The 23,949-nt window shown below is 43.3% G+C and overlaps 2 protein-coding genes across 5 annotated transcripts; one reads left to right on the top strand and one right to left on the bottom strand.

Annotated features, from left to right (window-relative positions):
- The first annotated feature begins 64 nt into the window (after positions 1-64).
- On the top strand, positions 65-17,321 carry ints8 (integrator complex subunit 8). 3 transcript variants are annotated; one of them, XM_062529941.1, is made up of 28 exons: positions 65-237; positions 592-739; positions 888-1,062; positions 1,602-1,742; positions 1,947-2,018; positions 2,327-2,378; positions 2,572-2,754; positions 3,329-3,436; positions 3,961-4,116; positions 4,329-4,429; positions 4,635-4,776; positions 4,994-5,064; positions 5,452-5,648; positions 6,183-6,313; positions 7,846-7,956; positions 8,744-8,948; positions 10,095-10,216; positions 11,366-11,550; positions 12,281-12,314; positions 12,751-12,810; positions 13,723-13,784; positions 14,344-14,462; positions 14,705-14,808; positions 15,014-15,064; positions 15,234-15,307; positions 15,766-15,830; positions 16,443-16,486; positions 17,087-17,321. In XM_062529941.1, the coding sequence occupies exons 2-28, from the start codon at positions 610-612 to the stop codon at positions 17,201-17,203; spliced, it is 3,012 nt and encodes a 1,003-aa protein (XP_062385925.1). In that variant the 5' UTR covers positions 65-237; positions 592-609; the 3' UTR covers positions 17,204-17,321. The 3 variants fall into 3 exon arrangements, with proteins under 3 accessions (XP_062385925.1, XP_062385924.1, XP_062385923.1); XM_062529940.1 differs by lacking the exon at positions 65-237 and adding an exon at positions 326-430 and having other exon boundaries at positions 5,452-5,627; XM_062529939.1 differs by lacking the exon at positions 65-237 and adding an exon at positions 326-430.
- On the bottom strand, positions 17,314-23,275 carry LOC134073016 (G1/S-specific cyclin-E2-like). 2 transcript variants are annotated; one of them, XM_062529946.1, is made up of 12 exons: positions 23,256-23,275; positions 22,324-22,377; positions 22,125-22,194; positions 21,978-22,025; positions 21,442-21,539; positions 21,138-21,273; positions 20,579-20,725; positions 20,059-20,154; positions 19,654-19,788; positions 19,167-19,278; positions 18,453-18,610; positions 17,314-17,961 (listed from the first exon to the last, which is right to left on the bottom strand). In XM_062529946.1, the coding sequence occupies exons 2-12, from the start codon at positions 22,335-22,337 to the stop codon at positions 17,875-17,877; spliced, it is 1,101 nt and encodes a 366-aa protein (XP_062385930.1). In that variant the 5' UTR covers positions 22,338-22,377; positions 23,256-23,275; the 3' UTR covers positions 17,314-17,874. The 2 variants fall into 2 exon arrangements, with proteins under 2 accessions (XP_062385930.1, XP_062385931.1); XM_062529947.1 differs by having other exon boundaries at positions 21,978-22,022; positions 23,256-23,270.
- Between the last annotated feature and the right edge of the window lie 674 nt (positions 23,276-23,949).

The following is a 23,949-nucleotide window of genomic DNA, read 5'->3' as shown; positions in this document are numbered from 1 at the left end:
TGGAACCAAAAATGCGCAGATTTTACGCATGCATGTTGTTTTTAAACTCATGACCCGGAAGTAGTAGTATACAGAGGAATATTTTCTGCAAGAAAGATGCAAGTTAGAAACCTGTGCGGTTGAATAACCAATGTCTTAAATAAAACTGTTTATTGTGCAACAACACACTGTATCTGTTATACCTGCAATAAAGAAGGACACATACAATAATCGACTTGCGGTGAAATTATTTAAACGGTAAGCAACAAATTATTTCTGATTAACAAGCGGAGTAGCATCGCTAGCTAACCAGTGGCTATTTAGATAGCTAGCAAACTTTGCAAGCGTACTACTACTCTTCATTTCAGTTTGAGAGGTGGTGCGTGCACGTAACTGGTTGTAGTGTCTACAATTTGGAAAACACCGCTGTTGGTTTGTCTCTAAAATGAGCGTAAGTTCCCTTTAGTCTGAGTCAATTGAAAGTCATCATGAATGAATGAACTTTGTGGTCATCGCCAAATAGCAAGCTGTTGTTTGCCAAGTACACTGTCTGTCAGTATGTGCCATGTACAGAAACTGCTCTTTTTTTTTAAAACGATGTGTTTGTGATAGCTCAAACACGTCAAGAAGATGAGTGCCGAGGCCGCGGACCGGGAGGCGGTTACTGGCAGCAGACCCTCCACGCCACCGCAGACCTCCTGGTTCGAGTTCATTTTGGACGTGGAATTGTTGGAGAAACATTTACAAAAACCCAACCCAGGTCTTGATCGCTAAAAATATCTACACTGTCAGTGTGCACATACCATGATGATAACGTGTCCAATGTATACTCATAGAATGCGTCTCTCTATAATAAACCTCTGCTTCGCTTTGTCTCCCCCTTTTCTCTTTGCGTTTAATCTTTTCAGACCCGTCACCGGTGACGCTTGTTATCCAGTTTTTAGAGCAAGCTTCCAAGCCATCTGTGAATGAACAAAACCAGGTGCAACCACCAATAGATAATCGCAGGAACCGGACCCTAAAGGTTTTGGCCCTGAAAGTGTCTGCTCATCTGAAATGGGACCTGGATGTACTGGAGAAGGGGTGAGATTCATCACTTATCTGACCAGCTCAGGCAAAACCCACCATACATCAGATAGTTACAAAGTTGTTGTATTCACTAATTGTGACCTGGGGAAAGAATGAAAGTACATAATTCCTATCAGCAACTCCATACATTAAAGTTGTACATACATTAACAATAAGCGATCCTTCATGCTGGTTTACACCTCAGCTCAGGCTGGACATCTGCACATCTATCGCTCTTGCTTCCAGTCCACATCTTCTGGGTCCAATCACAAACTAGCTTATCCAAAGGCTGATTGGTTGAAGGACTAGTATCCTAACGCATTTTGTCATTTGATTTGAACTATGCATTGATCACGCTTCTTGTGCAGTAGACATAAAGCGCAGACTCCCAAGACTAATGTTCAATCTTAAAAAAAAGTTAGCTTAGTACAGTGATAGCCAGACTAGTAGTTTTTTAGTTAGTAGTTTTTTTTTAAAGAAGAAGCCATAATCATGCCTTAATCCTAAATAAAAAAAATCTATTTGGTTCTGTATCCTTATTCTGTGGGCTACAGGCTGACCATTCCTGTTCTGAACATGCTGCTCAATGAACTCCTGTGTGTCAGCAAAGTTCCTCCCGGTGTCAAGCATGTGGACCTGGATCTGTCCTCTCTACCTCCCACCACAGCCATGGCTGTCGTCATATACAACCGCTGGTAAGCACGGGCCAATGGCGGCTAAAGGTTTGAGAATGCCTTGTGGAAAGTGTATTGTCAGAGTGCGCTGTGGAAATTACTCTCATATTCATTTATTTACTGTAGTAGATACTATACTCACATTGAAGAACGAGTGCTTTCTTACCATGTGTTCCGTCCATGTTCCCTTACTTGGAAATAATGCATTTTCTTGTGGGTTTCAAGGGCCATTCGAACAATTGTGCTAAGCAGCTTTCCTGAGAAACAGACGAAACCGGGACCCCATCAGATGAACATGTGGGTTTTCCATTTCCTCTCTCAAGCCTTTTTTTTTTATTTATTTTTTTTATTTTTTTTTTGGGCTTTTTATGCCTTTAATGGACAGGACAGTAGAGAGAATGACAGGAAGTGAGTGGGAGAGAGAGTCGGGGTGGGATCCGGAAAGGACCACGGGGCGGGAATCGAACCCGGGTCGCCGGCGTACGGTGCAGGTGCCCCAGCCAGTTGCGCCACTGCCGGGGCCAAGCCTTTTGTGTTCTAAAGAATCTTTGTACAATAGAGAGTGTTGTACCACTGACTGATATCCATTGATGTTTAATGTTCAGGATGAATCTGGTGCAGCAGGAAAAGGAGTTGACAGAAAACATTTTGAATGTGGTGAGTGAGTTTGGAAGTCCTTCGTTTTGAGAAGTTGTGCCATTACAACATGCACATACTTGTGACAACCGGGGAGCTATTTCATATGTTGAAATGTTTCAGGTGTCAGGTGCAGTAAAGTATGGTATGTATAGTATGTGTGTGTTTGGTGGAGAATGGTATGAGATATTCCAAACGCCTGGTCTCTCCTCAGCTGAAGGAGCAGGCCTCTGACTCCATAATGGTGCTGGAGGGGGTTCTGGCCATTAAGAAGGACTTCTACCTCCACACTGTCCGCACACTGGACCTGTTGGCTGCTGACCCGTCCACATCCAACGGAGAGACAGAATCCTCCACCGCAGGCCTGTGCATCAGTGCCGACGAGCTGCACTGCCAGGTGAGGAGCTTACCTGTTGTGCTAATTGGACCTGTCTGCAAGGCTTAGAGCTGTATGCCTGTTGTGGAGTTGTGAGTGTAGAAATTGGCCACCTTCGTGTTAATGCTTGATCTGGAGTATTCATGTTCCGGGCTCTGTTAAGCAGCTTGAGATGAGTTCATTTGTTACTGGCACTATATAGATGCAATTGAATATGTATTAAAAAAAAATAACATACCCGGATACATACATACCCATATTTCCCAGACTTTTTTTGTATGCATTTTATATTTAAAGGCAGGATTACTATTATTATTATGGTTTATTTAGATAGGGACAGATACAAAAACATAGACAAGCTTGAAAAGTTATCTGATGCATGCATCATAGTGTTTTTAGCTGACGCTAATTCACAACACTTGTCCCTAGTAGGACTTTTGAGTACATTTTTTTTTTAAAAAATCAGATTGACATAAAAAAAAAACATTTGTAACATTTGTGTGATTGAACTTTATTAACTGATGCAGATCCAGACGTTCTTTCTTGGTCAAATGCGGTTGCCTGAGGTTTGATCTGGTTCTGGTGTGTTGTACAGGTGCACTATGACCTAGGGGCCATCTACTTCCAGCAAGGCGGTTCTGACCCATCTGCCTATGAGAAGTCCAGGGAGCACTTCAGGAGAGCCAAGGAGCTCTACGCAAAGGTACAGGAGCTTGTGTCTATGGATGTTTGTGTAAGTATACTCGGTGTTCAAACTTGTTGTTAATCACATACAGCTGTCCTGAATGGTTCATGAGGAATCCTTGTGATGGAGTTCCTCTTGAATATTCGTACTCGTATAACTCTGAAACCTGTTTGACTCTCTGTGAACATGATGTGACTGGTTAACTTTAATGACATTGTTCGCATACAGATGTAGTGTATTTGGTTGAATTTGAAGTTGAAGTTAAAGCTGACTGGTTCTTTAACAGAAGCTTTTATCCAAAAGCCACACCAAGGTCGCTGCTCCACTTTGGCCACTTCTCTGACTGCGTGTGTGTGTGTGTGTGTGTGTGTGTGTGTGTGTGTGTGTGTGTGTGTGTGTGTGTGTGTGTGTGTGTGTGTGTGTGTGTGTGTGTGTGTGTGTGTGTGTGTGTGTGTGTGTGTGTGTGTGTGTGTGTGTGTGTGTGTGTGTGTGTGTGTGTGTGTGTGTGTGTGTGTGTGTGTGTGCGTGCGTGTATGTGACAGATGGACTCTGGGGCGCTGCACTGTCACCTGGACGAGAAGCGGCTGGCCGGCTACTGGAGCGCCTGCAGAGCCCTGACCGGGGCTTCTGACCCCTCAGACACACAGCTGACCCCCTACGGCCAGATCAACAGCTTCATCCGCTCACACAACCACCAGGTGTGTGTGTGTGTGTGTGTGTGTGTGTGTGTGTGTGTGTGTGTTGGGCGGGCGGGCGGGGTTATCCTCTGATATTTGTTCACCCGTAGCCATAACCATACACCCCAATTGGCTGTTTTTACTGAAGACTTTCGTTAGTGGAGTCATGGAGCCTAATTCCGTCCTTAAATCTCTCTTTATTTACCCCCCCTCTCCCCTTCTCCTATGTGTAGGCCCTGGTGGAGGCCTTCATGAAGGACAACATTCAGCTCAGCTTGCCAAACAGCTTCAGACATTCAGTTCTGCTTGAGTTCCAACACAAAGTGCAGCTCGGGTGAGAATGAGAAACCCTCTGTTCTCCCGCTTGGCTCCCAAAGTCTGTGTAGAGATGAGTGATCGAATGAATGAATATTCTACATATAATAGGTCTTAGATGTGCTATTGAAGTTAAACAGCAGCTGCTAACATTTTTGTTGTGTATGTGCGTGTGTGTGCGTGTGTGTGTGCGTGTGTGTGTGCGTGTGTGTGTGTGTGTGTAGGGACCGGACCCTGGACGAGGTGTGCCATAAGCTGTGTGTGTGTAACGCGGTGCGGGACGCTCTGGAGGGTCAGGTGCTGAGCGTGAGCTACCAGCAGCTTCTGCTCAAGCCCAGTAAACGCACCATCAGCTTCCTCTTAGAGGTCAGTCGCCGCCTGGGCAAAGGTCAAACACGTTACCTATTATACTGCCCTGTTCACCCAGCTATCCACAATGGAAAAAAAAAAGATTTATGTATGCATTTGTGAATTAGTGAATAGCTAGATAGCTTGATTTGTTTGTCCTGTGTTGATTGTTTGCCTGTCTGAAGGTTTCTTTATTTATTCCCGATGGCTTTTGCTAATCACTTTATGGTTGCAGGTGTGCAGCAGGTCACTGGAGAAAGATCGCGTGTCTGATGCTGCCAAGAGAAATATGGGCATTTTCCTCAAGTAAGAAGTACTATGTTTTTAGGTGACACCTTGGGTGTTCATGCTCTCAGATACAGAGTAGTTTTTGGTAATTTGCTGTTTTTCATTGACAGTTGTTTTTGTTCATAGTTATTTGTTTGTTTGTTTTGTCATGCAAAGTTATATGTCTGTGATGTGATGTGTCTTTCACACCCTATATTATTCCACAGTCTCAGAATTCAGTCTTCTGAATGCAAAAGGCTGCTTATATTATCCAAGTGTGCTTTAGTTTCTCTGAAATGTATGTGTGTGTGTGTGTGTGTGTGTGTGTGTGTGTGTGTGTGTGTGTGTGTGTGTGTGTGTGTGTGTGTGTGTGTGTGTGTGTGTGTGTGTGTGTGTGTGTGTGTGTGTGTGTGTGGCGTTCCTCAGGAACCTGTGCGAGGGCCTGGAGGAAGTGCCTCTGGCCTACATGGTGTCGTCCCACCGCGTCTTCATGGAGCTCCTGCTGGACGAGGAGAAGAAGGCTCTCCTCGAGCACCTCAGGAAGCGCTCGTCCACCGTCAACCTCAGCGCCAAGCCCCTGCCCTCCTTCTATGACATCCCAGGTACGGCCAGCTCTAACTCAGGTGCGTTGCTCCAGGTGTGTCCACACACTGCATGGGGTCAGTAAAGAATTCGCTGATTGCACTAAAGGCTCTAATACGCTCATTTGATTTCCGGTGTGTCAGAATATAGCAGAAGATGCAGTTTTTCAATATAGTTAACACTCCACCGGAAGTCAAACGACAGCACTGAGAGCCTTTAGTGCAAGTAGCGAATTGAGAATTAGGAGAGCTGTTCTAGAAGACATTTCTATTCCCATGTGTCATTGTGTTGTTGTGATTTGGGAGCAACCAGTTGAGTGTTGATTTCATCATGGGTCTCTATCCTTATGATGAATTGATTATGTTATCCCAACTGTTTGAGTCTGTCTTCTTCCAATGTTTTTTTCTCTCTTTTAAATACTGAGTAATAAAGACCACTATATAGCACTGTATTTTAGACAAGAAAATGTAGCTCAGTCAAAGGTGGTTGTTGTTGTTGTTGTTGTTTGCACAGTGTAAAAGCACACAAACACAGTAACCCACTAGAGTGCATGATCTCTGCGCTCCTTGTTCCAGCGTCTGCCAACGTGAGCATCGGTCAGCTGGAGCAGCAGCTGGTTCTCTCTCTGGAGCCGCGGCGGATCCGCCAGATCCTCATGGAGCTGCACGGCCTGGCGGAGCGACCCTTCTGGAGGGTCAGCAGCAAGGTCAGGAGACCAAACATGTTCTAGATTACTATATACAGAGATAGCCATGTCATCTAGCCTGACGAGCCAGACCCACATCAAGATGTAGGGTCTGGACACTCACCGTAGACAGGGCTCAATCGGAGGGGTGGGATAAACAGTTGTCTTTCAAATTCCCTCCCTGCAATAGGATAACGCTAAACGAATCATCTTCTTGTTTTCAAGTAGCAGGATGCGTAACCTTCCCTCTCCACGCAATAGGATAGCGCTAAACGAGTCATCTTCTTGTTTTCAAATAACAGATGCGTTACCGTCGCAACTTCTGGTCGCATGTCAGTCACCATTATGTTAAGCCCACCGACTCTATACACGCTGTGATTGGCCCGCTTGATTTTCCAGTTCTCAGCTCCTAAGCTCTACGGAGCGTTGCTAGACTGCCCCGCCAGCCAAATTACATTTGCTGCCGCTAGGGGCATCTAGATTTCTAGGCTACATGTCATCAGTAAAGACAGGAGAGAAACATGTCCTAGATTACTATATACAGAGATAGCCATGTCATCAGTAAAGACAGAAGACCAACATGTCCTAGATTACTATACACAGAGATAGCCATGTCATCGGTAAAGACAGGAGACCAACATGTCCTAGATTACTATACAGAGATAGCCATGTCATCAGTAAAGACAGGAGAGAAACATGTCCTAGGCTATTATATGCAGAGATAACCATGTCCCTTAGTACTGTAAAGCCACTGTCCTTAATATCTAGCCATCCTTGTTTAATGGGGCAGCAGTGGCTCAGGAGGTAGAGGAGTCGTCCAGTAACTGGAAGGTTGTTGGTTTGAGCCCAACTCCTCCTGACCCTGTCGAAGTGTCCTTGACACCTAACCCCAGTGCTCCCGATGAGCAGGTTGGTGCCTTGCATGTCAGCCTCTGCCATCGGTGTGTGAATGTGAGGCATGATATGTAAAGCACTTTGGGTGCTTACAGAAACCGATAAAAGTGCTACATAAGCGCTATATTTACCATTAATACAGTCAGCCTTTACAGCGGCACAATCTACAGCCAGAAGTCTATAAATCACAGTGTATAACAACTGTATGAAGGCTTTCAGCATTTGTCTTCTGCATTAGGGTGTCTATATCTGTAAAATTTCAAACATTCTTTTGTATGCACTTTGGTTGGTAAGCAAAAACTATTAATGCCGTTTTGGAAGCATGCTCAGTCTACAGCAGTGCTTCAAACATGCCTGAAACTTCTGCACAGTATTGTAATGGTGTTTGGCCCAGTTGTGGTGCAAAAAAACCACACAGGGTTTTTCAAATGTATATATTTTTTGGTTGGTCTAGTTGTCTTTGGTGCAATGTTGTACTGGCCTAGAATTTAGAACTCTGCTCTCAGCTGTTCCTATGATGTGGTCTTTAGGGAAAGATTAAGGTCAGTTCTTAGCTGCTGCTTTTTCAATCTTTTCATTGGTCTTTCACTCGGCTATAATGCTCCTTTGTTTGTTTGTTTGTTTGTTTGTTTGTTTGTTTGTGCTTGTGCTTGATCCAGTGGGAGGTCCCTGTAGACTACATCAACGTGATCCTGGCCATCAAAGACAACCTGACCCGTGACCTGGTCTACATCCTCATGGCTAAAGGTCTCCACTGCATCACTTTAAAGGTCAGTGGCACTTTGGCTGTGTGTACGCCGTCAGATAGGCTGCATTTACACTGGCAGGCCTTGATGCACAATTCCGATGTCTTGCCTATATCCGATTTTTTGGACTGCCTGTTGACATCTACTGTACGTTTGAGAGAGGCCCATATCACATGTCCGTGTTCAAATGATTCACTCACTTTAGACAGTCCGCAGTGCGCACCAGAGGAGTTTTGGCCATTGAAATTAAAGCAGACATAGACGGCAATGCAAATGTACGCATTTTAATGGCTAGTTGCTTACTTTCTTTTCCAAAGTATCTTGAGAAGTCTGCAAAATAGGCTAACGTTTTTATTTTAAGGCGAAAAAAGAAAGTCGAGAGCCTACCGCTTAATACAGGTTTTCCGTATCCGTTTTCATTTCAATTACATCTTTCAACCTGTCGTAAAAGGCGCTATCTCTTAAAGAGACACTTCACCGATTAGCATTAAGCTTTGTATCTTTAGAAAAACAGTCATGTTTTTGAATGGTCGTGCATCTTTCCCTCAGTTTGCCTTGAGATGGGAGAAATACGGATTTCAATGTTGGACTTCCTGCTTTCAATGATGTAAAAATCATCATTTTACATCATTGAAAGCAGGAAGTCCTATTCATGGGTTTCATTGAAATCCGTATTTCTCCCATCTCAAGGCAAACTGAGGGAATGATGCACGACCATTCAAAAACATGACTGGTTTTCTAAAGATACAAAGCTTAATGCTAATCGCTGAAGTGTCCCTTTAACGCTCCTTCCTGTGGCGCTTCCCCTCAGGACTTTGGGCACGCGCGGCAGCTGTTCTCGGCGTGCCTGGAGCTGGTGACGGAGTTCTCGCCGAAGCTGCGGCAGGTGATGCTGAACGAGATGCTGCTGCTGGAGGTGCGCGCGCACGAGGCGGCCGCCGCCCAGGGCTCCACCGACAAGCCCACGCCCGACCTGGTCAGCCGCGTCAGGGGGTACCTGGAAATGAGGATACACGGTAAGACGTGTGCACACACACACACACACACACGTCTTCCGCTATGAGGTTAATACAGGGGGGCAGTTAATATGGTGTTAATATGGTTTTGTTTCTTTTAACTCATAAAACACTGTCCTGCAGCTTATACAGAATGCGGCTTATATGCGGGAAATTACTGTAGTTGTTCTAAGATCAAGATTAGTTGTTGTAAGATTTTAGTTTTTTTTTTGTTGCTGTTGTTGTACCAGCAATATGCCTACAGTCCACAACACACATCACTTGCCTATGTATAATATGTCTGCTATTCAGAATGTGTGCTGAGCGCACATGAGCATATATGCGCACACTCAGTTTAGTCTGAAACATGGCTCGTGGGTGGTTCTATGGTCAGTGTGATGATCCATCCATCACGGTCAGGGTTATTTCTGGAAATGGAACTACTCCATTGTCGAAAATGACACACGCGTGTGCTTTGGGTCACATGTGCAATCCACAAGTGTCGTCCCGTGAAATGGTTATGATCGTAGCATATGCACATGCCTTGAATTATTGGTACAGTATTTAAAGGGGAAAAAAACAACAATTCCAAATCATATCTGACTTGAGCCTTTTCACTGGTGTCTCATTTTAGCAGATTAGGTTTGCATCCGGTCTGCGACACCATCTGAAAGTGGTCCAAATCTGATTAGAATAAAATCGGCTTTGTTTGTCCAAATTGGCCAGATACCTGTCAGCTCTGTCTCGCAGGCAGACGAGTGCTGGACTGGGGCCATGTTCTTGACTGTGATCTGATGGGTCACGGGAGGACATCAGTGTGTGGGCTGAGGAGGGAAATGAAATTGCTGTGAATGGGGGATTTTGATACAACAGTAGTAAAACCATAAGAGTATGTCCGCTTTTATTATGCGATGAAAAGAATAGACAATGAATGATGCATTTAAGTGAGAAGGCACACATAAAAACACAGTCATACATACAGTGACAGCAGGTATTTCATATAACAACTAAGAAAGGTAGGACTACAGTCATCTGAACTTCATCACCCCAGTTTGTTGACAAGAGGCTGTTGTCCTTCACCATTGATGGAGTTGTTTGATGGGATTTGTGGGGTTTTGTCTTTGTTAACTGAAGCTTGAATGCATCTGTGTTGCCTCCGTTTCCCAGACCTCCCTCTGCGTCAGATAGTGGGGGAGGAGTGCGTGGCCTTCATGCTGAACTGGAGGGAGAACGAGTACCTCACACTGCAGGTGCCCTCAGCACTGGTGCAGAATAACCCCTACATCAAGGTACACACACACACACACACACACACACACACACGTACCCCACGCTGCAGCTCTGTTGTGCTAAAGTCTCTGCATCAAAATACAGACGACACACACACACACACACACACACACACACACACACACACACACACACACACACACACACACACACCTGTACCCCACGCTGCAGCTCTGTTGTACTAAAGTCTCTGTATCAAGATACAGACAGCACACACACACACACACACACACACACACACACACACACCTGTACCCCACGCTGCAGCTCTGTTGTACTAAAGTCTCTGCATCAAGATACAGACGACACACACACACACTCACACACACACACACACACGGACGCACACGCACAAAGCTGTATAGATAATGATGAATAAATCCTGTATTCATTTTCCTATTTTAATAGTTGAGCAGCATATGGCCCTGATTAAGGAGATGGATGGCCAGTTTGGGCATATGGTCATCTACACTAATCTGGGTCTTAATTAGGCCTTTTTGTCTTTATAACGCTCTGTCTTTTTTAATTTGTTAATATCTCTCCTTTTTGTCTCATCTTTCTTTGTTTAAGCATCCCCCACCCTTCCCCCAACCTGCTTTATGGGCATGACTGTAGAATTTAAAAAGATTACACCATGTTCAAAGCAGCTTTTAGCTTAATAATACGTATGGCACCCAAAGCTGCTCTAAACTGGTTGATAATATGTATGATATTCACAGCAACAGGCATAGGAGACATGAAGGGTTTGCTGATGGCATTTTATTAGTCTCGGTCTGATCATAGACGACAGACTTTGTGATGATCTACTTTTTCTTTCTTTCTTTCTTTTAATTTTGCTTTCTTTCTTTAACTTTTTTTTTCTTTTGCTATTTCTTGTGCTCACTCTCTTTCTTTTCTTTTTTTCCCTTTGATTTGTTTCACTTTCTTTTGCTCACTCTTTCTATCTTTCATTCCTTTTCTCTTTCTTTCTTTTCTTTTTTTTGTTTTTTATTTCTTTCACTTTCTTTTGCTCACTCTTTCTGTGTCTGTCTCTCTTTCACTCCCACCTTCTCTGTCTCCCATCTCCCCTCTTCCCTCTCTCTCTCCACGTGTGTGTGTGTGTGTGTGTGTGTGTGTGTGTGTGTGTGTGTGTGTGTGTGTGTGTGTAGCTGGGCCAGCTGCTGGCGTCCACCTGCAAGGAGCTGCCGGGGCCCAAGGAGAGCCGGCGCACGGCGAAGGAGCTGTGGGAGCTGGTGGTGCTGGTCTGCAGCGTGTCCACGCAGCACAAGCGCGCCAGCGACGGCCGCCTCAGCCTCATCAAGCACCGCGAGTACACGCTCGGCATCATGCCCAGGTGAGGACCGCACACGCTCGCGCTCGCGCTCGCTCCCAGGGAGCAGCTCACCTGGGTCGGATCCCAGAAGATGCAGGGGTGGGGTGAGGACCCCTCTGGACGCCCCGTCAGCGTATAGCACGGAGATGCCCCAATTTGTAGGTTCTTAAATCCGACGTCATGGGCCCAAAAGCTTTTTTCGTGGAAAGACGTTTACTAGCGCAGCCAGGTGGTTTATGCAACTTGTACTGTAAACTTTGTCATCAAGTCAGTAGTAAGATGACAATTTTCTACTCAGCTACTCAGAATAGAAAAAAATCATGTTTATTTCACTGTCTATGGAGAAAAATATGTGAGTCTGAAAGCCGTTGGTCCCAGAAAGAGATTTATTATCCCATTATCACATCATCACTTAAAAACCGAATACTGGGCAACATGCTCACAGTAATGATACCATGGGGGCATATACTGTATGTTGGCTTTATGACTCGTGGCACATAAATGTTTGCTATGGGCATCTTGTTAAGGGAGAGGGCAATTGATCTCCATAATCGATGGACAAAAGAGTCTTCCAGTTCCCATGACAATAACCATAACATATCCTGTCTAGTTAAACCCAGGAGGAGTTAGTGGCACCCTGTAGGCACAGTGAGTGTCTGATACAATGTCTTTTAAATACGTTTTGAAGTGTTTCAAACCAGATTAGATTGTTTCTCTTTCTAATTCTTGGCATCTGCTGTGGTTTATTCAGGAATAGATTCATCACCTTCATCAAGAAGCTGAGGGTGAGTGACCATCATTATTCCTCTCCGACAGACAACAAACAGTGAATTAACTCTAGATAAAGGCCATAATGTTGTAAATGAACTATAACAATATGAATTGAGTAAAATAATCTCAAGCCATAAATAGCCTGAAGAAACTCTAAATGAGCCTAAATAAACTTCAAATTAAAGCCATAGTGCAGTATATGCCTACCGATACTTATGACCAAAATGTGTAAAGGTAGTCCAAACATTTTGGTCTCTACTCATATATGTTTCGCCACAAATGTCTGCTCTGATTTAAAAAAAAAAAAAAAAAAGATTAATGGATATGTGAGATTTAGTGTCTAAAAGTTTAATTGAGTTGTAATGTGGTTTTAGTCATGTTAATCCCTCTAATTGTATTATGTGATATGACAAGCCTAATTCAACAGATGACTTGATTTGATCCCACCAGGAACCCTTAGTCCTGACCACCCTCATCTCGCTGTTTGTGAGACTGCACAGCCTAGTCCGGGTAAGTGTGGGTGTGGGTGTGTGGGTGTGTGTGCGTCTGTGTGCGTCTCTGTATGTCTGTGTGTATGTGTATCTGTTTTTTTGTGGAAAAAACGTGAAATAGAATAAATGCCATATAAATGCTTGAAAGGGGTAAACATCAGTTAACTTGCGTTCACAGAGTTGTGATACTAAGACTGTAGACTAATTAGATTTAATATTATCCGTGGTTGACTGACGACATCAGTGCTGTTCAGTGGAGCTCTGATTTGGAACATTGCCAATGACCGGATGGCGCGATCCAAGTTTCAGAGACTTCAGACAAGTTAGCACCAAATATATACACTCTCTGCAAACCAGGCAAAGTTAGGGCAGTCATTTTATTTTGTCCATGATTTGAGTTGTAAGATATGAGCTGGAATGAGCTCTGACCAGTGACATGAGGGAATATTTACTCCTAGGATACTTTAGGCTCTTGATTTATTATTTGTTTACCCTCAAAACAGCTTTATTTATCTACTACCATAGATGTGGTATTTTTATTCTTTAATGTGGATCTTGATTGTTTGGCTTATGAGGACGCAGTTAATCATGAACTAGTGACAGTTGGTAAGCGGTCGTAAATATTTTGCCAAAATTTGCATTCCTGCTGTGACTAAGCAGAATAGTTTTTGGACAGTTCAGTTGACTGACTTTGCTCTCTTCCTCTCTGTCTGTCTGTCTGTCTCTCTCTCTCCCCCCCCTCTCTCTCTCACTCTCTCTCTCTCGCTTCCTCCCTCACTCCCTCCCATCTTTGTCTGTCACACTCCACTTGCCCCCCCTGCTTTTCTCTACCCCTCCTCCGCCGCCCGTACCCCTCCTCTCTCTCTTTCTCTCTCTCTTCTCTCCTCTCTCCCCCTCTCTCTGTCTCCCTCTCTCTCTCGGTACCCCCCAGGACGATATTGTTAATGAGGTGACAGCTGAGCATCTGTCCATCTGGCCGTCCACACTGGCTAAGTGAGTCATATGGTCCGGCCGTCTGTACACACACCAGTCCACCAGCACTGTTAGCAAACAGTTTACATAACACACACCACCACAAACTTGACACTTCTGTTACTGCAGACACACACACAATACGGAGGAGAAGGGTTTATTGATGTACTGTATGTATGAGTTTCAGCATGGTTAGGAAACACAGACCGGGGCAAGTTAAATTAAATAATGCGTATTTCAATCTCAAAACTTCTGGTACAGACACAAGCTAGAAAGAAAATGGTGATTATATGTATGAGTTCTTTGTGCTCCCAAAATAGCCCTCAGCCCATATTGTTGTGTAAGAACATAGCGCATTTAGAATAAATCAATGTAGTGAAAGCCTAGATTATGATATTGATTTTAGACTCACGGCGCATAACCATCTGACAGATGTAATAGTGTGGCGATCAGTGTGATGGAACTGCATGCAAAACTGCAGGTTAGGGCAGTGATGGTCATGTCAGATTTGAAGAAGAGGACGGTGCAATGAATGTATGTGTGTGTGTGTTTGTGTGCGTGTGTGTGTGTGTGGCAACAGTATGCAGGCAGTTGACGTGGAGGCGGTGGCTGTGACTGTTAAGGAGCTGGTGACCTATGCTCTGACCCTCAACCCCAACAACCAATCTTGGCTCATCACACAGGCAGATATCTACTTCGGCAAGTTCTGGAGCACCTCAAGATCACACACACACACACGCACACACACACACACGCACACCAACAAACACACACGCATACACATAGATTCATTTGTACATTTGACCAAACTAAATTGCTCACACCTCACACGTCTTACTGAATAAAGTTCCTGTTAAGTAGTCATTGGAAACTAAGAAAGAGTAATATGCCGGCTGCCTCACTGATTGAGTAGTTGGGTCATATTTGCTTTCTTTCTGTAGTTACAGGCCAATATTCAGCTGCCATGCATTACTACCTGCAGGCGGGGGCCGTGTCTTCAGATTTCTTCACGAAGGCCGTTCCTCCTGACGTCTACACTGATCAGGTACGCGTCACACAAGCAGAGCTCAAGGGTTCCGTTATATATTGAATGAAAAATGCCAAACAGCTGTTGCATTTACAGGTGGAATTGACCACACAAAGCAAATCAAATTAGTATTTCTGTGCGTCCTAGTGGGGTCTAGGTTATCTGTTCCCATTCTGACAAATGTTGATGTGACTTTCTCATTTATGTGCATGTTTGTTTGCAGGTCCTGAAGAGAATGATCAAGTGTTGCTCGCTGTTAAACTGCCACACTCAGGCAAGCTCATACACCACATTCCTCCTTTTTCCCCTGTCGGGAACTTTTAAATACAGAATTCATAAATAAATATTCAGTTTCTAATGCTATTGCTTAGTTTGTTAAGCTTCTGTTTGTGCTCCTCTTCCTGTGTTTGAATTATTCCCCCTCTCGTCTCTCCTGTCTCCAGGTGGCTGTTCTGTGCCAGTTCCTGAGGGAGGTCGACTACATGACGGCGTTTAAAGCACTGCAGGAGCAGAGCGGGTACAGACCCTCTCACCTTCATACACTGCCACTTACATACAGTCATTTCCCAACTATTAGCCGCTGCTTATACATTTGATTTTGCAAAATTCCTTCAGCTATGAGGTTAATATATGGGAGCAGTTAATATAGCATTAATATGGTTTTGTTTCTTTTAACATGCATAAAACACTGTCCTATGGCTTTATACACAATGCGGCTAATACACAGGAGATACCATCACTTAAAGCTGGGGTTAAGGGTTAGCAGTCAATCAAATGGGAGTGGGAACTCTCCCCTCTAATTTACTGGGCCTTATGTTTCAGTCTTTTAAAGTGTGTCTTGCTTTTTGGTCTCTAGCATTCAAATGAGTTTCTGTGTGACTCCTCAAGTGTCACTCTAGTGTCACACTTCACTTCACACACTTCTTCTTTGACAGTGTGCTCTCAACTCCGTTTTCCTCCCCATGTCGTTCACAGTCATGACGGAATGGACTCCTACTACGACTACATCTGGGACGTGACCATTCTGGAGTATCTCACACGTATCCTTCTGCTCAGAGGCATAGTTTTGCAGCAAAATCCAATTTAGCCCAGCTAAGTAGACCACTCAGGACCAAAGGTTGAGGGTAATGAAGACAGATGAAACTGACGAGTTCAAACTGAGGCTTTGATCCCCCTGAAACAAAATGCAAACTTCCTGCCCCAAGTCTCTGCAAGTGTTGATGTTAAGTTCTCAAGTAACTACAGTAACTTGTGTCTGTGACCTTTCCAGCATTGAATGACAATTAGCTGTCCTATGAAAGTGAGAAATTGCTGAATAATGTTGCAGCCATTTTGAATGGGCGGGACGCCGGGGCCATTTTATTCCCTGTTCTCCTAATATAGGGAGGTATGGATCTATAAAGGTACTGTACAGGTATGGATTGAATGTAGTAGTTGTAATTGGATCCACAAGTCTCAGCTCTGATTGCCCACTGAGCAATCCTTGTTTGAACTGAAGGAAATTTGGTTGGCTTTTGATTGATGGTCATTTGTTGATCTAACAAGTCTCAGTGTGGCTAAAAAATATTCATAGAAAGCTTCCTGATGAAGAGACTGTATGGGAACAACAACAAGAGCAAAAGAATGTATTTCTCCTTAACCAGACTGCATAGATATCCACCATAAGAGGGGTGAGTCAGACAAAAGACAAGTAGCTGTAAGTACACCTCTTCTTTTTATATCTTAAGTTTTTCCATGTGATGTAGTGTCTCCGTCTGCCGAATGACTCACATAGTCCATGGTGTTTAGTGAGAGTGAGCTCTCCCAGTACCCAGTTTCACACACTTGTATTTACCACCATGTGCCCTCAAATTGCAATCCTGTGGTTTTGATGGCTCCCATATTCTGTTAAACATGAAGCTCCGTAACCTTTAGTTGACCTCGTTCTCTCTCTCTGTATATATATTTTAAAATGAACTGGTCACCAACTCATTTGTTTTAAACTCTGGAAAAGTATGTTTTCTGGACTGTTAACATGAACAATGCAGGTAACACCCTTTACAAATATTTGTAAGCAAATCACAGCCAAGGCAGGCGTGAACTTTTCTGTGCTGTTATAACCTCTAATTTACATTAGAAAGTTCAGTGAAGACATGAATTTGTATCAGTGTTCTGGCCTTGAAGTGAAACTATTCAGTACATTTAGATTCAGGCAATAACAGAGCCGATACTTTCTTGTTTGCATTTATACAGATCAATAAGGGCTGTGTGTGTGTGTGTGTGTGTGTGTGTGTGTGTGTGTGTGTGTTTCCGACAGATCAAAGCGATTGGTCAGTCTGAGCTCAATGCCAGTAACCCCGAGGACGTGCTGCAGCTCGCCGCGCAGAAGAGAAAGAAGAGATTCCTACAGGCTATGGCCAAGCTCTATTTCTAGCTCCAGAAAAACCACACCTGTGTCTTGTACATTAGCACCATTTTTTTTTTATTTCTCATTTGGGCATGAGAATAAACATTTTTATATATATAAATACAGCAATCAAGTCCACAATTCTATGAACATTTTTACATATTTACACATTACAAATTGAAGTTTTCCCAGAGCTGGAGACTGGTGGATTTTTCAAACAAAATTAAATTAATTGCTATTTGCACTTCAATATAGTTCATGACTATCCAACATTTACACTGTTTCATACAATATGTACAAAAATAACTTCTCGTGATGTACAGAACAAAACAAAATCACTTAAGACAGCCAGCTAGTGCCGAAACCACATACTGGAACTAATAAGGGATGAGTCACAATAAATAATGGCATTTTCGCTCAAATATTTGAGCTCTACAAGATAGAAAACACTTGTTTCACGTAATGCATCAGTTTTCCATCCCAAGAAAACAAAGATGAATTTATATATACACCACACACACACACAATCATAAAATAATAATACAACTGATTTCCATATGGAATTAAGCAATCTTTTACAAAACTACATTTTTTTTAGGTCTTTCCCAAACAAGTGGTTCCAGAATTTTTGGGGAAAGAACTCCCATTTTGGTCACAGAAGAACTGCATTTCCCAGCAGGCACGGCATGTGTCTGGTCTCAAGATGACAAGGCGGGTCTCTCGGAGCTGCTGGGTGGGGTGAGGGGAACAAACGAGCTCTCAAATTGTCTTTGCTGGGCCTCATCCTGAAAACACACATCACAGAGAGCACTCAGTCACCATCCAAGACAGAGGACAGACACAGACAGACACAGACAGACACAGACAGACACAGACAGACACAGACAGACACAGACAGACACAGACAGACACAGACAGACACAGACAGACACAGACAGACAGACACAGACAGACACAGACACACACACAGACACACACACAGACACACACACAGACACACACACAGACACACACACAGACACGTATACTGTAGCTATAGCTGCTATGATGCATATGGAGAGTGCGGGACATGGAACTGCAGAAGTTGAAAGTTGTTTTCCAGCCAAGTCACTTAGTTTTTATAGCACATTTAAAAATGGGTTGACCAAAACGGCTTTACAATCAAGGCAAAGAATTTACACACTCTTGAAATATACAGCCCATCCTGGAATACATGCTCACCCTTGTTTTCAATGAAGGCTCAGCCCAAATGCTTATCGCTGAAATTTAGACTCACCAGCTTGTTCAGGTAGTTGCCGTGTATCTGGATGTTATGCCAGTCGTCCTCTGGAACCGTCACAAACTGTTTCAGTGGGACATTTGCGTATCCAACCAACGTCTCCACAAACGGGGCCATCCAATCCACACACGGCAGCAGCTTCTCCCAGGTGAGGCCTGAACATGAAGTGGTACTTCAATTAAACCCAGCATTACACACACAACTTGGGCAACTTCTGTTGACTTCCGTCTGAATTTGTGTGCGGCGCTTGCTTTGCCAATTCGAGTTTTATCATGTGCCTACTAATTACAAGCAAATACTTTATATTTTTGCTCAATCAAAATATAGATCCCCCCCCCATGACTTCCAAGACCGTGAGAACCCAAGATCCATGTCGGACACACTCGCAGAGTTTGATTCTGAGAACGCACACAGCCTGCGCATGCATGAATGTGCATGTGCACACACACCACAAGAACCTCTACCACATCTGTAAGCACAAGTTGCTGCACTAGTAATACAGGCCAGCTGGAATCCACTCTACAAGAGTAATGTAAATAGATTTACTCCATGCTAGACTCTTAAACTACTTCGCAGCATTTTAAAAAAATGTGCATAGGTTAAGGTGGAGAAACATCACGTCAAGTGTGTAGACATATACCTCTAAGACCTTATGCAATAACTACAACTGGCATTTTCTTATGAGACCACAGGCATAATTAGGGTCCTTACCAGAAACCCTCTGGACAACCTCCACAGGAGTAAAGTGACACAGAGCAGCAGCAGCAATCAGTCCGTACGAGAAGTCCAGAGCATTCACATCAAGGATGCACAAGTCCAAGAGCTGAGGAACAGAAAATGATGATTACTACCCAGCTTAGAAACACACACGTTTTTGACTCAAGTTGAGGAAGGAAAGAATAGAAAATTATTACTACCCAGCTTAGAAACACACACGTTTTTGACTCAAGTTTTAAGGAAGGAAAGTATATTTTTAACAAGACAAATAATGTATAGCTCGACATGTACAGTACTGCCGAGTTGGATGGCTGAAGTGGGAAAACTAGGTGCTCAGGAGGATAAGGCACGACTGGTTTTAGTTCACCAAAAGGTTCCAATTCTTACACATTTTTTTAACTGCTCTCTACATAGCTAGGCCTGGGATTCAGAGCCATGCAGCATGCTTTTAACGCAAAACAAACGTGGCCGTGTTCTCTACCTGTGTGACCCTTAAGTACGTCTCCGTGGAGAACTGCGGAACGAGGAGGTTGGTTTGGTCATACAGAGATGCCATCTGGAGATAGAGCTTCATCCAGGAGATCACCGTTTCAGGACATAGGTCCCAGTTTAAGGCCTGGTTTAAGGAGAGATCCCCACGCAAAGTTTAAAATGCATACAAAGACACAGACATGCACATAAGTGATCCAATTTAAACAGAATCAGGAAGGAGTGCATCAAGAAAGAAACGGTCATGTGGTTTTAAAAGAACAACAATCTGAAGTTCAAGGGCATATACAATGAAAAACCAGTCACAGGCCATCAAGAACTTCAAGACTAAAAGTGTCAATATTACTTGACCTGCAGAGCTTATAGCATTGGGGGTTGTTTGATGAAAGAAACTTACCTTCAACATAATGAGCTCCATATGAAGGATTTCCTCCTCAAAACAAGCCCCATCTGTGACGTAGGCCAAGTCCAGAAGCTTCGGCGGATTAATTTCCTGAAATTTCCAAAGAGTTCCATATCAAACAATGGTGTGTGTGTGCACGTCTGTGCACATGCAAGTAGACCTCCAATGTTATTGCGGTCATGGACCTTCAATGCTAATGGGCAAAACTGAGCAACATGTCCATTGGTACACAGTAGCTACTGAGAAACTCTGCTTAATTAAGTCTGGAACTATTTAATATGAGTATAAACTATGCTTGTTCTATAGATCTTTCTGCAGTTGTGTGAGCCTTGCACACAAGTAAAGAGGAACAGGAATTGCAAGGGTAAGCAATTAAATTACTAGTTGTGGCACATCACACTGACAGCACATTGGCAATAGCACCACTCCCATTTCAAACCGTAACCACCTGAGCAAAGGTTACATTAGAGCATTTATTTATCTATCTATCCATCTCTTTTCTCTGTATGCCTACCTCCATTTTACAGGCAATGAAGAGGGCAGTTATGCCTGTGAGCTGGAGGCGATTCTTGTCAACTCCCTCCTGGGTCAGCATATACCGATCAAAGAAGTCCTGTGCCAGGTAGAAGGTCTGTCGATGGAGCATATACGCTTCGGAAACCTGGACATTTAGGAAGATAGAGAGCAGTTAATACCATACCAATAGCGCTACCTAGACGTGCTCCAAACTACCATCTTAAAGTCAGAGTTTCCCCAAAAAGAGTGCTAGTTCTCCAGCTTCATTCAGATGTCAGGAACCTGCCCAGAATGTTGTACTCCCACTCAGAACAGTAACTGTACTCCAAGATTTACATAACCAGGAAAAGGCTGAGCTCTGTAAAGCACCTTGAGTTAATGTCAATTGTTAATGGTGCTACTCAAAATGTCTGACCAATCATGACTTTAATCAAATTGGTATGATATCGATCGTAAAGATTTCTGACTGATATGACAGTTTCCCCCTCCAGTGCTCGTGGCTTGTGACTGTGGTATGTGGCGAATAGTTTTCCACTTCCTCTGCCTACAGTACAAACCTCCATAAGCCAGTCAAGCAGGACGGCCCTCATCTTGGGCAGTATACTGGGGTGGCGCTCAGTGAGACTCTTGTTGTGCTGGTACTTCAGGTCTTTACTCAACATCTTCACCCACACATCTTCTGAACAGCCCCAGCTGAAAAGAGAGAGAGGTTTTAACTACATGCATATCTGTTTGGCACATACAAAAATACATATACACAGTACACACACACACACACACACACACACACAACTTTACTTCAAATTGCACACTGCTCACACATTGCATAGCCATGAGTATGAAGTAGTTCGATGGACCAACCTAAGCGTAGGAAGAGGTGAAGGTAGCACAATTTCATTTAAGGTTTCAATCCCGACCATTGGGGTATCACTGCAGGATTCTTCTTCAGCCCGTTGATTCTGAAATGGGTGACAATTATAAATACATAAAGGTCCAATGGGAGCAATTTACATATGCACTTTGCAGGGCCTGAATTTCATTTTTCATAACGGGGGGGAATTCCCCCCCCCCTCAGTGACTCAAATGGGGGGGGATTTATACAGTTTGGGGGGGAGAATTATACAGTTTGCGGGGAACACAGGTTTAAACAATTTAGGTCTTTGGGTCATGCCACATAGCAATGGTGTACTTAACATAAACATAACATTTGTGGCAGGCAACAGGGCTACATTGCAGCCCAATCATATCATGCATACATGATGGTAAGCAAATTCTAGTCATAACAAATACTCATGGGTCACAACATTGGGCAGTGGTCGAGAGTTCAAAATGGCTGCCCAGGAGTATTGGCTCAAATATTAATCAGTTATCAACATGAAGATTTTGGAAATCCTTACCTGCACATCACCACTTTGTCTCTTTGATGTTTTCTTTTTGTAACTCTGCTGTAAAATGAGCACATTTTAGTCAATCCCATTGTAAAAAAAATGATGGCACACCAAAATTGCATAGCCTACATTTTCAACGCCAGAATGGTTACAAACCTCTCTTCTCGTTCTGGTCATTTTCCTGGACTGTGGCGTTACACTTTCGGATTTGGATTGGAGGCGACCACTGTAACACAGAACAGGATATTATATTTAATTGGACTACCACATGAGGCGTCAGATCAGACACGTCAGGCCTGCAACTTTTAGACAGCTAACGTAAACTTTAACATGCCAACCCAGCAATCAACCTTACCTTCGTCTTGTCATTTCTGCTTAAAAATAATTAAGGTTGCCGAGTTTGAGGTTCCTGGAAAAAACAAGCAGGAGAATGCAGTCATTGTACTGCTAACTTAAACATAAAGCGATGTGCTTTTCTTGTCCACCTTCGCTTTCAACAATGGGGACATTTAGCTAGTTTCCTGTTCCACGAGCGTACTGTACAAATGACGAATGTATACACATTCGACAATTAGACGGCGAAAAAAAACCGTCGATATCCAAACAGTTTACTTTGCACACTTAAACTATCCATACTTTGGTGCATGTAGCAATCTGCAAAGCTTCGATCCCCTTTTTTTTTTTTTGCTAAAGAATCCACACACGCGCCAATTTTCCAAGAGCGGTCACTGGAAGTCGAACTGTAAGTAAAGATTAGCTCGATCGACGACATAGAAATGCAAATGTAATATGTAGGTATTATTGTCTCTCCGCTGCATAAATATTATAAAACACTCATTCTGAGTGATTAATGGCATTGCTTGATATGAAACATGTTATGAACATAACTCTCTAGATGTAGTTATTACACATGCGGACTTCTCCCTCCAAAAGATTAGCGTAATTGTGCCAAGTTAAAGCGCCAAGTCCATGCAATAATCTTCCAAGTTCTCCAAATACACACGGGAAAGTGCGAATTGGTCTGTTATGGACCTAGAGCTATCGATGTTTTCGTAAACGAGAAGTTTATCACACCATCTGAAATTACCAATCTCAATGCTAGCTAGCCATTTTGCTACCAGTCTTGATTATATGTTCCAAATTATTTAGACGTCAGATATGTGTGCACTACAAATGCATTAAAATGGATAGCTAAGTAATAACTGATCAATGATGGCAGGTCACACATAACAAATATAAAGACTGCTTATAAACTATGCCAAGCCAGGACATAAGCCAGTCTCTTACCCGGGAGTTCTGCAGAATGAATGTATCCAAGCTCGCGCCGGCGCCAAGAACTTATATCGTAACACAGTTGCCAATGCGCATGTGTGCATGAGATGTTTAATTTTTAGAATTTCTGGGATTCCGCCACAGCATTTTTACAATGATAGTTATTTTTTTACAAATATGACACTTGATTTGTCTAGTCTGAGGACAAAATTATGTGTTTCCTTCATTCAAAGCACCCCATACTGACAAAAATAGACCATAACAACTATTTTGTAGATTTACATGTACTTAATTATTTCCCGGTTGAATTTCAAGCACGTCGCATGCACTTGAATATAATGTCCTGTCAATCAAATAATTAAGCATGTGTCTCTGAACATGTATACGATATCTTTTGATGATAAATATCAACCCGGTCCCTGACAAAAAAGTTTTCTCTCGACAGTCCTGTTGCACTTCCTCAACTGGGAGGAGTTTGATCTGTGTGTCGGCCAATAGGAGCAGCACGCACATTGGCCACGTGCGTTTTAGCAGAACGTAAACAAACGCTACATAGTGGCAACTACTGCTCCACACGTGGTCAGTTTTCATATGCTTCCCTCTTCTTCTACTGGCATGTTATGCAGTTTGGAATCAATATGCATATAATTTGCCATAGCCTTGAAAACGTCGTAAAAATGTAGATTGGCTTAATTCTCTACAATGACAG

The sequence above is a fragment of the Sardina pilchardus genome, chromosome 24, assembly GCF_963854185.1.
Source record: "Sardina pilchardus chromosome 24, fSarPil1.1, whole genome shotgun sequence".
Taxonomy (NCBI): domain Eukaryota; kingdom Metazoa; phylum Chordata; class Actinopteri; order Clupeiformes; family Clupeidae; genus Sardina; species Sardina pilchardus.
Note: the sequence above shows the minus strand (reverse complement) of the source record. Positions and strands in the feature narration are given on the sequence as shown.

Excerpts from the sequence above, each read along its gene's own strand:
- ints8 (XM_062529939.1), top strand. Across the intron at positions 2,019-2,326 it reads GGACCCCATCAGATGAACAT|GATGAATCTGGTGCAGCAGG; the intron begins GTGGGTTTTCCA and ends TTTAATGTTCAG. Across the intron at positions 8,949-10,094 it reads CCTGGAAATGAGGATACACG|ACCTCCCTCTGCGTCAGATA; the intron begins GTAAGACGTGTG and ends TCCGTTTCCCAG.
- LOC134073016 (XM_062529946.1), bottom strand. Across the intron at positions 21,274-21,441 it reads TCACCTCTTCCTACGCTTAG|CTGGGGCTGTTCAGAAGATG; the intron begins GTTGGTCCATCG and ends CTCTCTTTTCAG. Across the intron at positions 20,155-20,578 it reads TCATTGCCTGTAAAATGGAG|GAAATTAATCCGCCGAAGCT; the intron begins GTAGGCATACAG and ends TGGAAATTTCAG.